This window comes from Nomascus leucogenys, chromosome 4, assembly GCF_006542625.1.
Source record: "Nomascus leucogenys isolate Asia chromosome 4, Asia_NLE_v1, whole genome shotgun sequence".
NCBI classification, from domain to species: domain Eukaryota; kingdom Metazoa; phylum Chordata; class Mammalia; order Primates; family Hylobatidae; genus Nomascus; species Nomascus leucogenys.
This window is the reverse complement of record NC_044384.1, coordinates 134,705,250-134,720,782: the sequence shown is the minus strand read 5'-3', so window position 1 is coordinate 134,720,782 and position 15,533 is coordinate 134,705,250. Positions and strand designations below refer to the sequence as shown.

At 37.8% G+C, this 15,533-nt stretch overlaps 1 protein-coding gene across 1 annotated transcript; it reads right to left on the bottom strand.

Annotated features, from left to right (window-relative positions):
- Nucleotides 1–2,555: 2,555 nt before the first annotated feature.
- FGF20 (fibroblast growth factor 20) lies at nt 2,556–12,356 on the bottom strand. Its single transcript, XM_003256702.3, has 3 exons — nt 11,727–12,356; nt 5,611–5,714; nt 2,556–3,270 (listed from the first exon to the last, which is right to left on the bottom strand). The coding sequence occupies exons 1-3, from the start codon at nt 12,010–12,012 to the stop codon at nt 3,025–3,027; spliced, it is 636 nt and encodes a 211-aa protein (XP_003256750.1). The 5' UTR covers nt 12,013–12,356; the 3' UTR covers nt 2,556–3,024.
- Between the last annotated feature and the right edge of the window lie 3,177 nt (nt 12,357–15,533).

Genomic DNA, 15,533 nt, shown 5'->3' with positions numbered 1-15,533 from the left:
GAGTTAATTAATATTGACATGTAACTTGCATTTAGTAGTATCAAGTAAAATCCCTCTGGATACCCAATAATCATTTCTTCAAATAGTGTCAGTCCAGCAAAGGCAAATTATTTTTCTCATATAGGAATGGATGCCAATATATACACATAATAAGAATAAAAGATATAGTGACTTCCTAGTTTTCTACAAGTTTATAAAACCATTGTTTTAATCACATTTCATTCCTCAAATTACTACAAGTGTCTGTCACAATAAAAATGTTAGACATATATTCCTGTAATATCTCAAAAAAATTTTGATTGAAAAAGAATGTTTATTTGGGGCCATCTTTGATCAGTGTACTATCTTTTTAAATGTACACAATTTCCCTCATAGTTACAAGTTTAGACACCAGAACCACTTTGCAAAAGACTTAAAATATTTGCTTAATGCTTGCTTTAAGGCATGTACTTTAAATATGGATGTCAAGCATTGAATCAAAAGTAGTTTTTTACTTATTAGTTTATAAATAAAAGTAAAAATGGGGTTATTTTGAAGATTATTAAAGTACTACTGCTAAACTATTTTTACTATTTTTTATATTCATAAAACCAAGAGGTTTTGAGCTAAAACATTTCCTTCTCTATCTCTCCCATATAAACACCCGAGTGCACACCCAACTCTTCACATACGTGAACATTCACGTGTAGCTTTATTAAAGTCATATGTTGAACTCTCTCCTCTCACCGTACACATCAGCATTAATTTATGTAAGTAATAAGATGGTGAACTAATATAGAAATAAGATAGCATTAAAGCAATAGTCTTGTCATTCAAAGTATGCTTCAAGATCTAGCAACATCGAGCATCACTGGGATGTTGTAGAAAGGCAAAATCCCAGATCATCCTCTAATAAGAACCCCCAGGTGATTCATGTGTACATTAAATGTTAGAAACACTGTTCCATACTAGTGGCTCTCAAAGTATGGTCAACATCGCCTAGGAAACTAGGTGAAACTAGAAATGCACATTTTTAGACCCCACCCCAGAACTACACATCAGAAACTCTGGGGGTAGAGGCCAGCAATCCTTGCCTTACCCAGCTCTCCAGGTTGGTAAAGAGTGGCAGCTGGTCAACTATCATGACTACATGCCCAACCACGAGGGCGGCAGCATTGACAATTGCTGGGCACCAGGAAATAAAACCTCAGAAGAACTTTGACAAACCTACCAGAATTTGTATCTTCTTAGCTTTCTAAACTCATCTGTGCCATTCTCCCAACAGCTCGCTAAGCTCCAGCCACAAAGCTATTTCCTGCCTTAGGAACCCCAGACTCATTGTTTCCTCTCCCTAGAAGGTTCTTAGCCTTCTCTTTACCTGGGTAGCCCCTTCTTACCCTTTAGGGCCCATTAGAAATGTCATCTCCCTAGTAAAGCCTTCTCTGAGCCATCGTAAATTTGTTCTTTCTTTTTTTCTGTCTGAACCTTGTTTTCCTCATAGAATAACTCACCGTTCATAATTATGGTATTTGTTAATTTACTTGTTTACTATCTGTCTTTCCCGCCAGCCATTAAGCTCCATGATGTAGGGCTCACCTCTTTCTGGACCACCCCATTTCCCCTAGTGCCTAACACAGTGTCTGGAGTATAGTAGCCTTTAATGAACCTGTGCTGTGCCAGGCATGGTGGCTTATGCCTATAATCCCAATACTTTGGGAGGCTGAGGTGGGAACATCATTTGAGGCCAGGAGTTTGAGACAAGCCTGGGAAACATAGCAAGACTCCATCTCTACAATAAAAATGTATTTAAAAAAGAAAATAAAAAAATAAATGTTTGCTGAATAAATGGCTAATTAAGAGATATAATGAAAAGAATACCTGACTCAGGTAGATGGGGACTTACCATTGTTAATGGAGGTGGTACAAAGACTTATTCTTTCTACAATCATATTGGGTGAAAGAAATGGTCTTTGCCACACTGAATTAAGAAAATAAGTAAACATAAGTTGGCTGTAATGTTCAATACTTTTCAACATTAGAAGTTCTTTAAATACTAAAGTCTTTCTCTAGGGCATTTACAATTTTGTCATTTTTAAATGTTATATAAATAAAAGAACTTTCACCCAAAAAGCAATGAAGCCAAAACATTACATGAAAATGTTTAATTCCCTTTTGAAAGTTTGTTGAATTTAATACAAATCAAGGAGGCATTTTTCTAGGCCAAAAGGAACCAATGTTACATTTAGAAGGCAATTGACTGCATAAAAAATATAATCTATGCTATATTTTTAAAAAGAAATTCAAAATCTGATTCTATGGTTAAAGTGGTATAATAACATCTTCTTTACAGAGCAAGACACCACAATAAAGAAATGGCACAATAAAGGAACTTTTGTTGTTTTTTACTTTTTGTATTATCTTCATATCCCAGTAAAAATAAACTCTTTAATAAATAAATATATATAATAAATATTTTCAAATTGAAAGTGTATAAATAGGTCCATTCTTTTAAAAAGTGTTCTGTCTTGGTGTGGCATGTTTCATAGTTCATGTTTCACCCAGGTGGTGTTTAGTTGTTTTTTTTTTTCTTAAAACATATAATGCCACAACCTGTGAATTCTAAAAGGTTCTCAGAGTTTATGTAGCAATGATCTTGGCTAAGTCAATCCATTTCTTCAACATGAAGTCTCTATTTTTAACATAAATTTTAAAGTAAACATAATCCAGAGAGGTGAGGCACCAGCAGCAACCATGTGAGGGTTCCCATTATTCAAAATTTAACAGATTTTTGGCTTCAGTCTACTTGTAAGGACTAATCCAATGTATCTAAGGGAACTTAATCCACATATAAAGAGTGATCACGATCTATCCCTAGTCAAGATTTTTTTTTGTTTTTTTTTCTCAATATTCTTTCCAAATCCAGTCTCCCAGTAGAAAATAGACTTTAATATTCTGAATGTCTTCTTGGGTCATTATTTTATGATGGGAACTATGACAAGAAAGAATGGTTGTGGTTTGACTCTTCCATAATTTCACTATCACACTTCAAGTGTACATCAGTAGGTCCTTGTACAATTCTGGAACTCTTTCTGGATCCACTGGTCTAGGTAAGAAATGTGTAAACTTCTGATGCCTTTTGGACCTGGCGCCATCTCTTGGAGTTCCATCTTTGTTAAGTGCCACAAAGTACCTGCGGCCAGTGTCTCCATGTTTATATATGTTAGACGAATAGGTGTTATACCAGTTCTCTTCAAACTGCTCCCTAAAGATGCATTCGGAAGTAAGTTTCTCCTGAAAGAGAGAAGATAACTATTATTTTTTTAAAAATACCTTTGAGATAATTTCCTTACAAGTTTCAACTCTATATTTTCATTCTTTGCCTTGTTAAAGAAAGAAAAAGGTTAAATTGGTTTTGCTTTATTTTGTTTTACTTCATATGTCATCTCTGATTCTTAGTGCAGGTGACTTCATCTGGCAGTGTACTTTAAAGCAGCAGGCCCCAACTCTTCGACACCAGTGACCAGTTTCATGGAAGACAATTTTTCCATGGACCAGGATGGGGAGAGGGGATGGTTTCGGGGTGATTCAAGTGCATTACATTTATTGTGCACTTCATTCCTATTATTATTACATCGTAATATATAATGAAATAATTATACAACTCATCATAATATAGAATCACTGGGAGCCCTGAGCTTGTTTTCCTGCAACTAGACTGTCCCATCTGGGGGTGAAGAAACACAGTGACAGGTCATCAGGCATTAGATTCTCATAAGAAGCATGCAACCTAGATCCCTCACATGCACAGTTCAAAATAGGGTTCACGTTCCTATGAGAATTTAATGCCACTGCTGATCTGACAGGAGGCGGAGCTTAGGTGGTAATGTGAGCAATGGAGAACAGCTGTAAATTCAGATGAAGCTTCGCTCACTTGCCTGCACACCTCCTGCTGTGCGGCCCAGTTTCTAACAGGCCACAGACCAATACCAGTCCATGGCCCAGGGGTTGGGGACCTCTCCTTTAAAGAACTTTCAGTCAAATGTCAATTCCCAATTTTATTTTCAAATACCTAATAAATACTCTGAATTTTCTCACGTCCCATATTATCACCCTACTACCGCCATCACTACCAAGCAGACCTGTAGTTTATCTTTTTCCATCATTAGATGCCAGAGTTCTACCTATCAAGACTCTACTCTCACCTTGGAACATTTCAAGATCTTGCTAAGAACCAAATTCCAAATTCATGATCATCACTCCAAATCATATATCTTCTCTTTATGAATTTACTAATTGTTTGATGATACATTCTCCACAGTTTTTTATCTGGATCTTTTATGATTAAGATAAAAGCCCAATGATTTATTGTCTTTTCAAAATGGACTGTATATTGTCCTAAGAGATAAACCACAGTTGCTTTTTATAAATGCAACATACACATGAAGATTGTGTGCATTTTTTTATTGTAATTCTATTAATTTTATTGTAATTCTATACTTATGATTATTATACATTACATCGTTTTTCTTTGTTCTGAGCTGACAGGAAGCCTAGAAATAACAAGTTTTACCCTTACAAAGGACAAATATTCATCTACTTCAATATCATCATCAACTATTTTCAGTGTATATTAAGACTCTAGCTGAATATTGTGGTTCCAGTTTTTTTCAGAAACTTTTTAAGAAAAAAAAGTTACCAGATAATGCCATTTGCGTAGTCATACAAAGTCAATTCTTGATGGAAATAATTACAGAGACTTCAACCTCAAGAAGAGAGTTCACATAAGAAGAGGAGTGGGATACTGGCATACATTTTTATCTTACCAATTCTTATAAAAGCATTTAAGCAACTGTGAACAAATGAAAAAATGTTAACAATGAAAGAGAAAAATCCATATTGTGCTGTAAGGTAGAGTATGATATCGTCCTGCTATTTTAATTCTTGTGTTGCTATTGCAGATTTGTTCTAAAAAAACAAAAAAACTTACACTGATGAAATATTAACCTGAAAAGTATAACTTAAGTGGCATATTTAAACATTTATGGTAGACCCACAGACATGCACTTATCCCCAGGAGCAACTTAAAAATTGCCCAGTACAACTTTGAATGAGCCCAGGGCTACTGTAATTTTCAAGACTACAGGCAGAGAAAACCAGTGTGTTTGCCATCTTCTCTTGTTACTTGCAGTATCTCACAACTTTATTCACTTATTTCTTAAATACAAAGGTCAGCAAGTAAGTGACGTATATTTAGCTGTGGAAGATGATAACAGGTAGACAAAGTTTACCTTAAATAAACATAAAGGTGAGAGAACCTAACATGGCAAGAAAAAAATTTTCTCCCATTTATCTCTGTCTCTGGAGGGAATGATTAAAATTCAGAGAAAACTAGAAAGACTCAAGGAAGAACTAATGAGCTGAAGGCAATAATGGTTGGCGGTTTTAAAAATATAATTGAGTTACTATACTATTGCCCAGACGCATGGAAATTTAGCAGGATAGATTTCAATTTCTACGTAAGTATGTTTTATATACTTCTACCAGACATTCTTGGTAGATATTTTAATTACATAATACATAGTCGTTATTTTAAGAATTACAATAATAATAAAAAATAGAAATAATACGTACTGATCCATAGAGTTCTCCTTTGTCATTCATTCCAAGATAGAGACCACTGTCCACACCTCTAATACTGACCAGTCCCACTGCCACACTGATGAATTCCAAGATACCTGCATATGTAAACAATTCATAAAAACAACCATGTTTTGTATTTATGAACGAGCATATGACTAACAAAAATCTTCCAAATAGTAGTGGTAGTCAGCCATTATTGCCAAATATAATGATGTATGTGTAAAATTCCTTTGTACACTGGAAACAGCTATGCAATTGTTTTCTGACAGATGAAAAAAAGACAAAAAAGGAAAAAACTGTTCACCATGGTGACACAACCAAGTATAAAGGGGTTCCCAGAGAACCTCTGACCAGCCTGCATGCTGGGACAACAGGATGGAGCCCCGGGAAGTTGACACCCTTTGCAGCGGGGAGGAGCCTGGCCTCTCCTTTAATGGGGTGGTGACCTGGGATTCAATCTGTGAGATGGGGGACTGTTAACAGGAACCTCTCTTGCTTTGCTTGTTTTTTTTTTTCCTTTTTGGCCAATAAATTCCATTTTTCTCACCCTTCTATGTGTCCGTGAGCCTAATCTTTCCTGGTCATGTGACAAGGACCTCTGCTTTTAACTGAACTAAGGATAAAGTACTACAAAAATGGTATAACGTGAAGGGTGTGAAACCTTACACCAGACTAAGCTGGGTTTGAATTCCAGTTCAGGAACTTACTAAGTAGGTTGAGTAGGCAAGTCATTTGTCTTCTTTGAACTTTAACCTCATCGTATGCAAAATGGATGAAATGCCTCCCTAAAGGAGATGGGTGAGGGCTGGCACATTTAGGCATTCAACAAATGGAAGTTATTATTATCAAAAATTAGTATATAACAGAGGTATTCTCAGTTTTCCACGATCCCATCAGTTAATTATAACCATTTTGTCTTCATTGTTTTGTTTTTATTTACAATAAATCAAGTCAATCTGTTTCTAGGAGCAGCAGCATCCCTTATTGGGTATAACAGTGTTTTATAGTCAATAAAGGGCATTTGTTTGTATTTTCTTATCTGGCCCTAAAAAACAAGCCCTTAAAATAAATAAGGAAGATATTATTATCCCCATTTTACAAATAAAGAAACTGAGGCTCAGAAAGGCTTATTGACTTGCCTAAGGGACATGGTATTTATAAATGGTAGAACAGACATTTAAACTTACATTTTTAGCCCTAATCCACTGTTTCTACTTCAGGACACTGTTTCTACTTCAGGACACTGTTTCTTGAGGACAATACACTCGTTTCAAGACTTTATAGATTATATAAAACGCTCTTTCCTGCTATGTAATTTTTAAAATTAAATTGTATAGTTCAGAGAAGAAAAAGGACTCTATAATTCATTAAATATGATAGCCAAATACAATTAATTTGCATAAAAGTAGATTTGCTATCAATAACTTTCTAGAATTATTTCCATTTATCAGTAAACTGAGATCAAAAACTGTTCCCTAAATACACCGATACACCACAGTTTAAAAAAGAAAAACTTAACACCTCCCTCTGAATCACCCTTTTTTTTCTGCACACACTAAACTTTGGACTAATGCCTTTGTCTCATTCTTCCCTCTTCGACTCTGCTGAAAAAGCATAGCTGTATTTTCTATGCTTGGCTCTGCCTTCCTCCATAGCATTGTACCTTCACCCCTTCACCCCATCCTGAGCTCTACAAACAGTATAAATGTGTACCATTTAGCCTGACTCTTGCTCTTAAGTCGTTTCTTGATTTATTGTACAAGTTCCTGTTTGGACACGTGATACTCCCAAGGCCAAGGGAAAGTACAGAATCTGACTATTTGCTGATATGCACGGCTCTATTCTATCCAAAGCCTAATTCACTCTTTGTCAGAAACAGAGATTCTTAGCAAGACAAATGAGCTTTTTCAAACTATTAGGAGATCATGTAGAACACTAGAGCTATCAAGGATCTTACAGCAACAATACACTGCTAAATAGTCTATAAGTGGCTTGAAAGAGCCAGGATCCCTCATTGAAAGCCTAAGGCAGAGAGAAGATAAGATACAGCAAGAAGGCTTAGGACGGCCATCATAATGACAAATACAGAGGTGGGGAGCGAAGGAAAATCAAACTCACTGCCAAGTTCATTAGCAAAAGAGTCCTGCAAGAAACAAAAACATAGGCCCAAAACATAATTGGTAGAAAATATATATATTAATGTAATTTCATTGAGGATATAATTACAAATGTATAATTACTTTGTATTGAATGTTACATTCAAATTAAAAAGTGTACTGTGGTTGAAATGCAACTTAATTCCCTTTAAGTATCTGATTTACATTAAGATTCTCTTGTCTTTCAAAGAACAGGAACTGATTAAGTGATTAGAATGTACAATAGAACAAGTTTTCAATTACAGTAAAGTATGGCTTTAATTTCCATAGAAACTAATTATATAACAAATCTCATAAAGTGTTCATTTTTCTTGGAAAACTCAGAAGTAAACCACCTACACTTTAATGCTTATCTTAATGCTGTCATCTTGCCAAAAAAATATGTAGCTGTAGAAAGACAAAAGATTATGTTCTGAGAATAATTATATGCAATAGTTTTAACTTTAGTAAACAACACCCAAAACCTTATATATAACCAGGTGTAAATAATTTTGCAATGGCTCATTGGACTGATGGGAAAGAGGTTATGTGTTTTGTGTGTGAGTTCCTGTTAAAGATTTTAGTCACACTTTTACATTGTGATCCTTTTTCTCCTTGAGGAAATAGTATATCACGTAGTAATTTGTAATCATTTGATTCTTAAATGAGATTTGACAAGTCTTTCTTATTTATAATATGAGGTAGCAACTAAGCTAATTCCTTTACAAAGAGTAGACATGAAAAACTTTCCTTAAGAGGTAATCACAGATTTTAGATAGATTTTCTAATGCCCAGTGTCCCATAAAAAGACTTAGAGGTACTTTGTCTTTCTGGTATCACTTTCAAAGCCAACCTTTTTAATAATCATAATAAACAGGTGAGTCAACCCACAATGCAACCACATCAGACAAATCTATGGAGAATAGGGGAGAATAAAGGAAAAGCCTTTAAAGAAATATGTTTGATCTCAGGCTAAACTTTTTTTTTTTTTTTCAGAAATGATTTCGTGTTTACGTATTAGGTAAGATGTTCCTGCTGTGTACTACTGTGCAGGAAAACTCCATTATAAATACAGAGATAACTCATGGCCAAATTAGTACAAAATTGGCCAAAAAAAAAAAAAGATATTTCCTTTAACATCTCAAATAGCCATCCTTGAGTTTTCAAAACTGTCACTCTGATAGCAAAGGCAGGAGTTTAAAAAACATAATAATTTAATAATTAGTAACTGAAGCACTAGCAAAAGAAGCCAAACACACAGAAGCACATAATGTTATATAGGTTGAACATAAACTTTCTTCTTACCCACACTCCCTTAAAGTAAGTTATGATGTCTATGGTATTGAAGGCCACTAGGATGCACTACAGTACATCACAAGGCCATTCACTCGCAGACTAATCTGGGTTATCTTCCTTTTGTTTAACAGTGAGTATTTTGTTCCTATACATAGTCTCCCAACATAGAGTGACTTACACTGGCACAAATTCAATCATTTTTTTTTGCTAAATTTTTTGCTAAAATTTTGCTAAATTTTAACACAAATTTAGCAAAACCAAAATGTGCTAGCAAGATAATAATTCTGATATTCAACTTCCATTCCTAGAGAAATGCCATTAAATGCCATTAATGAATGCTATCAAGTCTACAAATATTTACTAATCTCTCCCCATAGGGTCAGTCTTATAAACAGACACAAAGCAAAAGAGGACTTCTTTTTTTTTCTGTCACTGGAGAGATTACAGTTTAATTACAAGTTTCTTTTTTTTTTTTTTAAGACAGAGTCTTGGTCTGTCACCAAGGCTGGAGTGCAGTGGTGTGATCTTGGCTCACTGTAACCTGCGCCTCCCGGGTTCAAGCAGTTCTCTGCCTCAGCCTCCCCAAGTAGCTGGGATTACAGGTGCCGGCCACCACGCCCAGCTAATTTTTTTTTTTTTTTTTTTTTTTTTGTATTTTTAGTAGAGATGTGGTTTCACTATCTTGGCCAAGCTGGTCTTGAACTCCTGACCTCGTGATCCACCGGCCTCAGCCTCCCAAAGTGCTGGGATTACAGGCATAAGCCACTGCGCCCGGCCACAAGTTTCTTCAAAGTAGAATTTCCAAGGCTACACTGTGTATGGCAGGGTGAAATTCTGACTATTACCTAAGCTTCTACCTGCTCTACCTATAAGTATTATCACATTTGTGTTTATTTCTAAATCTTTCTGGTAGTTGGAATATTTTTCTGTAATGAGCACAGTGAAGTCATCCTTAAAGGCAAGAGAACTGAGCCACTGGTGTCAGCAAAGTTCTTCAGAATCGAAATCTTAGGGCCACGCACAGTGGCTCATGCCTGGAATCCCAGTACTTTGGGAGGCCAAGGCAGGAAGATTGCCGGAGGCCAGAAGTTAGAAAATCTCAAGCTCCTCAATTTAAAAACCACTTTCTAAAAGCGACCCCAGGTTGGCCACTAGGTCATGACACTCTTGACTGATAGTCAATGGCAATTTGGAAGAGATCAGTGGAAGCTGCAAACATGTGGGTTTTAAAAAGTTAATTTTCTAAGCCTTTAAGTGCTACCAAATGACCACCACATGCTTATTTCTACATCTAGAGTTACAAATGCTCCCTCAAACTGAGATTTACACTTCTCCAAAGTTTTAATGAGTCCTACAAGTCAAAAAGGGAATAATTATAAGAACGAGGGGGTGAGGACACGATAAGAGAGGACCATTCAGAGATGGGGTGGATTCTCAAAGAACTCCGTAGCGCTACAGATTGTGGCTGACAAATTAATGGTATCTTTTTAAAAAATAAAATGAATTTTTCCAATGATGTCAAAAGTTTGATGATCAAAATCCTTTGAGATTGCTAGCAGGTTAACTAATAGAATGGAAACTTCAGCTATGGGGAAAGATCCTGTGATATTAGAAGCGGAGAGCACCCCATCTTTGTACAGAAAACTAAGCCTCAGACTGATGAAGGCACTTTCTAGTTACACAGCTAGTTAGGAAGTCATTAACAGGAGAGACCCTCCCGATCTAGTATCTTAACAGACACTGCCTTAACAATCATTCTCTTGTTTCTTTTAACCCCTTCTCTTCCCAGGCACTGCTGGAGGTATTCTGAAACACGTCCATCTGTGTTCCCACCCATATCTTCTTTCGCTTTCCCATTTCCTCTTTCCTAAGGTCAATACCAAGATCCTTGCTTTCAGGTTGCACAGTTTCTAAAGAGGAGCTTGGCTGAAGAACTGGGCATGCTCAGTAGCCGGGTGGTCTTCCCCCTTCCCAACCCCTCCCCCCCTTTCCTTTTCTTTTCTCACCCAGATAGAACTTAGGAGCTCAGGGAACCTCAGAAAAGTGAGCCCTACAGTAGCGAAGGTGCCCACGGAAAGTTAATCTGCTACCTCTTCAGGTAAACATTTGCAGGTCTCTAGGTAGACACGAAAATGCTCGCAATCCATGCCAAGAGCAGCCCCCAGTGCATAAGCAGCTGCATAACTGTGGGGCATGTTTAAAGAAGCCCAGCGCTTCCTTTTGTTAATTTTTGTAGTGGACGGCATGGAGGACAATGAGAAAGGAAATCGGAGAAAAACATACAGGGATTTTTTTTTTTAACTGCCTGCGAGGTAAGCAGTGCAAGAACTGTGATGCCGAGTGCACCAGGTCTTGGTGTCCCCGGCAGTCGGAAGGGCAAGGGGAAGGCAGGAAGGAGCTTGCGAAGCGCCCACCCTTTCTCCTCCCGTCCCCAGCGTCTGGAGCTGCTGCCCTGCTAGAGGCTGCGGCGACAAACCGGCAGGAAAATTTCTCCCCGCGCCTGCTCTGGCCAGCCCTTCAGCCCCAGCCTGCGTCTCGCAGCAGATAGGTCCAGGGGAGATCCGCGCTCCGCGCAGCGCTGACGCCCTTGGCAGGCAAAGAGGGAGGTGCACGGGGAGGGGACGAGAAGCCGAGCTGGGGCACAGATGACGGTGGGGTCGGGATGCTAGTACGTACCGAAAAGGCTGTGGTCCTGCCGGGTGCCCTGCACGCTGCCGTCGGGCAGGATCTGCAGGTGGAAGCCGGTGCGGCAGTAGAGCTGCCGGCGGCGCAGGATGCCATGCAGGTGCGCCAGCTCCGCAGCCCCCGGCCCGCCGCGGGCGCTCCGCTCCGCCGCGCCCCTGCGCTCGCCCAGCAGCGGCGGCCGCTCCCTGGCAGGAGGCAACAGGAAATGCGAACCCACCTGCTGGCCCAAGCCCTCTAGGCCGCCCAGAAAGCCCCCGACTTCGGCTAAGGGAGCCATGGAGGGGGAGATCCGGAACACAAAAGACCCCCCCAGTAAAGAGTGTTGTCGGGGTGGGATGGAGGTGGATAGAGAAAAATTATAGCAAAACAAGCGCAAAAAGTTAAGGCCCGGTTACTCCTCTGAGGTCGCTCCGCAGGGACTTTGCACTGAAATGGCAGAGAAGCTCTCACTGTCTTGGAGCGATCTTCTGTCCTTGGGTAGGTGGGAGCCTGCTGCTTGCTCTGCAGAAATATCTATAGCTGCTGCTGCCAATACTAGGACTAGGGCTGTGGGCTGGGGCTCCAACTCCGCAAACTGATCAGATCACAGTCCTATGTACATACACACCGAGTATATAAGCGGGTCCTCTTGACATATGCTAATCAAGTCCTTTCATGCGCGCTGGGGAGGTTCTGTTTGAAATCTTAAACCGGTCTCCTCTCAACACGTTTTTGCTCTTCGGAAGTGACCAAAAAGCGCCCTTGGCACTTCTCCATCCATGCCCTCGCAAAAACCATTCCTGCACTTGGCCAAAGCCAGCCAGCAACTTCGAGGAGGTGCAGTCGAGGCCCCTCTTTGGGATTGTCTTTGGGACAGCCGTGATGCTGTTCAGCTGCGGCCCTGCAACCGCCTTTGATGTGAGCTTTGCAGTGATAGATCGCCGCTAAAAGGAGCCCAACTTGGCAGGTATATAGAAGAAGAGGAAGGGAGGAGGGAGGGAAGGCGGGGAGAGAGAGAAAGAGAAGGAGGGCATTGGTAGGAGGAGGAAAGAGAGAAAAGGAGAATTGGACTCCTTGGGAGCCTGCAGTGGACAGGTGCAAAGAAAGGTAAGCGAGGGAGAAGGAAAAAGGGCGTTACCTGAGGCTTACAGACCTGCCCAGACACACATGAAAGAAAAATCAAAGCTTTGACAGTTTAACTCACTAATTTTAAAACACTAATAAAATGTACAAGCATTACTCCTTTCTTTTATCATTTAGATGGGGGATTTTCTTTACAAAATCAAGGTTAGGTAAGGAACAACCTCCCTCCCCCTCTTTACAATTTCTCTTTAATCTTTATCTTTACTCAGCACATAATATAACCAAAATTGCCATATATATATATATACATAATACACATATGTATTTTTAATTGTGTGCTAAGGTCATGAACTTCTAATTAGTGTAAAATAATAACATAATCACAAATCAAAGGATTTAGAGTAAATCCAAATAGGCTGGAAAGAAATGATTTACATCTCTATATTTTTCCATGAATAGAAAATGAGTATCTGGAATATTGTCATAAATAATGAGTGGCCTCTTGGTCCCTTATACAATCTAAGAGCACTTTCCTGTTTTTCTTAGTTGCGTTTTTGTAAAAGCTAGATTTTTTGTTTACATTTTAATTATAAAATGTAAAAATAACTAAATGGAAATAGTCTTGAGGCTTCATGGGTTTTGAGACTTCAAAAGTTACTGGTAAAACTGAAGAGTGCTTGCACATATTTGTAAAATCAAAAACCATGGAAGCCAAGGAATTACATACATGTCCATTTAAACGTTGAAACTGGTTTTGTACTACTAGTTAAATTCAAGATCTTTCTTTTAAAATTTTTCAGTGGTAGAAGAGTTGAGAATCATTGGGCAGACTTATGCTTCCTCTGAGCGAAAAGTTTTAGGGAATTCATGAAGATTACTTTCTCAGTCTTGTTTCATGGTCTGTTCAAAAAAAGCCTAAACCTGGGAGCTCAGTTGGATTTGACTGGTTTATTTTATTTGCTCTGAAGGATTTTTTCTAATTAATTGGCAGGTGCTCTAAAGTGGGTATAGTTACACATTTTCATCACTACAGGCCTAACTACTGACCCTTGTGTAACTATGTTATAAAAGAGTTCTTAAAGCAAGTGATTTACTGTTGATAGATATGAAATAAAACAAAAACACTGGCTAAAAACAATAAACAGATAAATCACTTTAGAAACGTATATTGCTAAGTCTGTTTTAAAGGTTGTACCAGGTAAATGTTATATTGTTTCACCTTTCAAATAACAGCAGTCTGTCTTGTGGTAGGACCCCAAATCCACCATAATCAAGATTTCAAAGCACATCTGTGTAAACATTATCACATCAGTGTAAAACATCAACCAATGAGCTTTTACTTTGAACCAAATCTTCTTAATTGCAGCATTAAATCAAAGAAAGTTAGATCAAAGTTGCGTGAATCTCGTAGCAGGATAACTGAAGTAGCCAGTACATCCATTGATCACTTTTAAAGAGGAGATACTTAAGGGTTTTAAACTTAAATCAAGTGCCTTTTAATGAGGTTTATTTCAAGGTCCAAGTTCTGTGCAACATATAATGCTGTTAATTATTCCACAATGGAAATATATTATCATCACCTGCTTCTGAAGGTACTAGTTCAGTCTACAAACTATTTTCCCACATGAACACTTTAGCCCTGCTGTATGAGCTATAGCTCTTAGACTGTTCAAATCTCTTGTATTGCTTATATATATACAAAAATATGGGGAATTTCTTATTCATAGTCATGAAAGTTGAAATACTTTCATAATAGAATCGCCTTCTCTTTGTACACCTTGGTATTTACGTGTGTATTACCTTATTTGATCACCACAATGAACATATGACATAGGTACATCCTGCTTTGTAGAGAAAAAATATGGTCCTAGGTCCTAGTTTAGTCCAGAGTCCAACATCCCTGGCCAATTTCCTTAAATTCTCTAAATGCTTTTATTTTCACTTTTGTAAAATAAGGATAATGTAACTCCAGCCTAACTACTATGCCTAGAGTTGCTATGAGACTTAAATGTAAAACTATATAGGAAAATGGTTTTAAAACTATAGTTTTCTATGCATAGAATACGCTAGAAAACTCTAGTTGTTGTGAAAATTTTTGCTTTCTAACTTAGCAAATATAATTGGTCTGAAATACAAAATAAATCTTTTTTTCCCAAACGAAACCTTTAATCTGTAAGTTTTGAATGGTGCTTAATGCCGTTTTATAAAGGACCAGACTAGAAACAAAAAGATAAGGATTTCTTTTGTTTGCACTAGTCATGTGACAGGAAAAGATAACACTAAAGATTTTTTTTTTTTGCACATGCTGTGATGATATCATGGGAAGTTAAATAATTTTGAAGAGTGTTTTACAAGAGTGCATTATTCAACTTTTAAGTATACACTGCAATCTAATCAACTTTACCTATGCTTCCTAGAGACCACACTTGCCTTGCTGTTATACAAATATGCGGTACAACTTCTACTTCCACAAAATGTAGTTAGAGTTTTCCAGACTATATAATCCCTATATAGGTTTTCAGATGATATATTGTCAGGAACCTTTGTTTTTACACATGAGGAGTTCATACCTTTTGATGCTGCTACATGTGTTCAATTTGAGAAAAAGAAATAGAGCTGATTTAATAGTCATGATATACACCCCCAATAAAATAAGAGTATATTTGCAAATTATTCATTATGTATAATTACAAAATATTAGCAACAACATAAATTTTAATACATCGGAAACTGAAT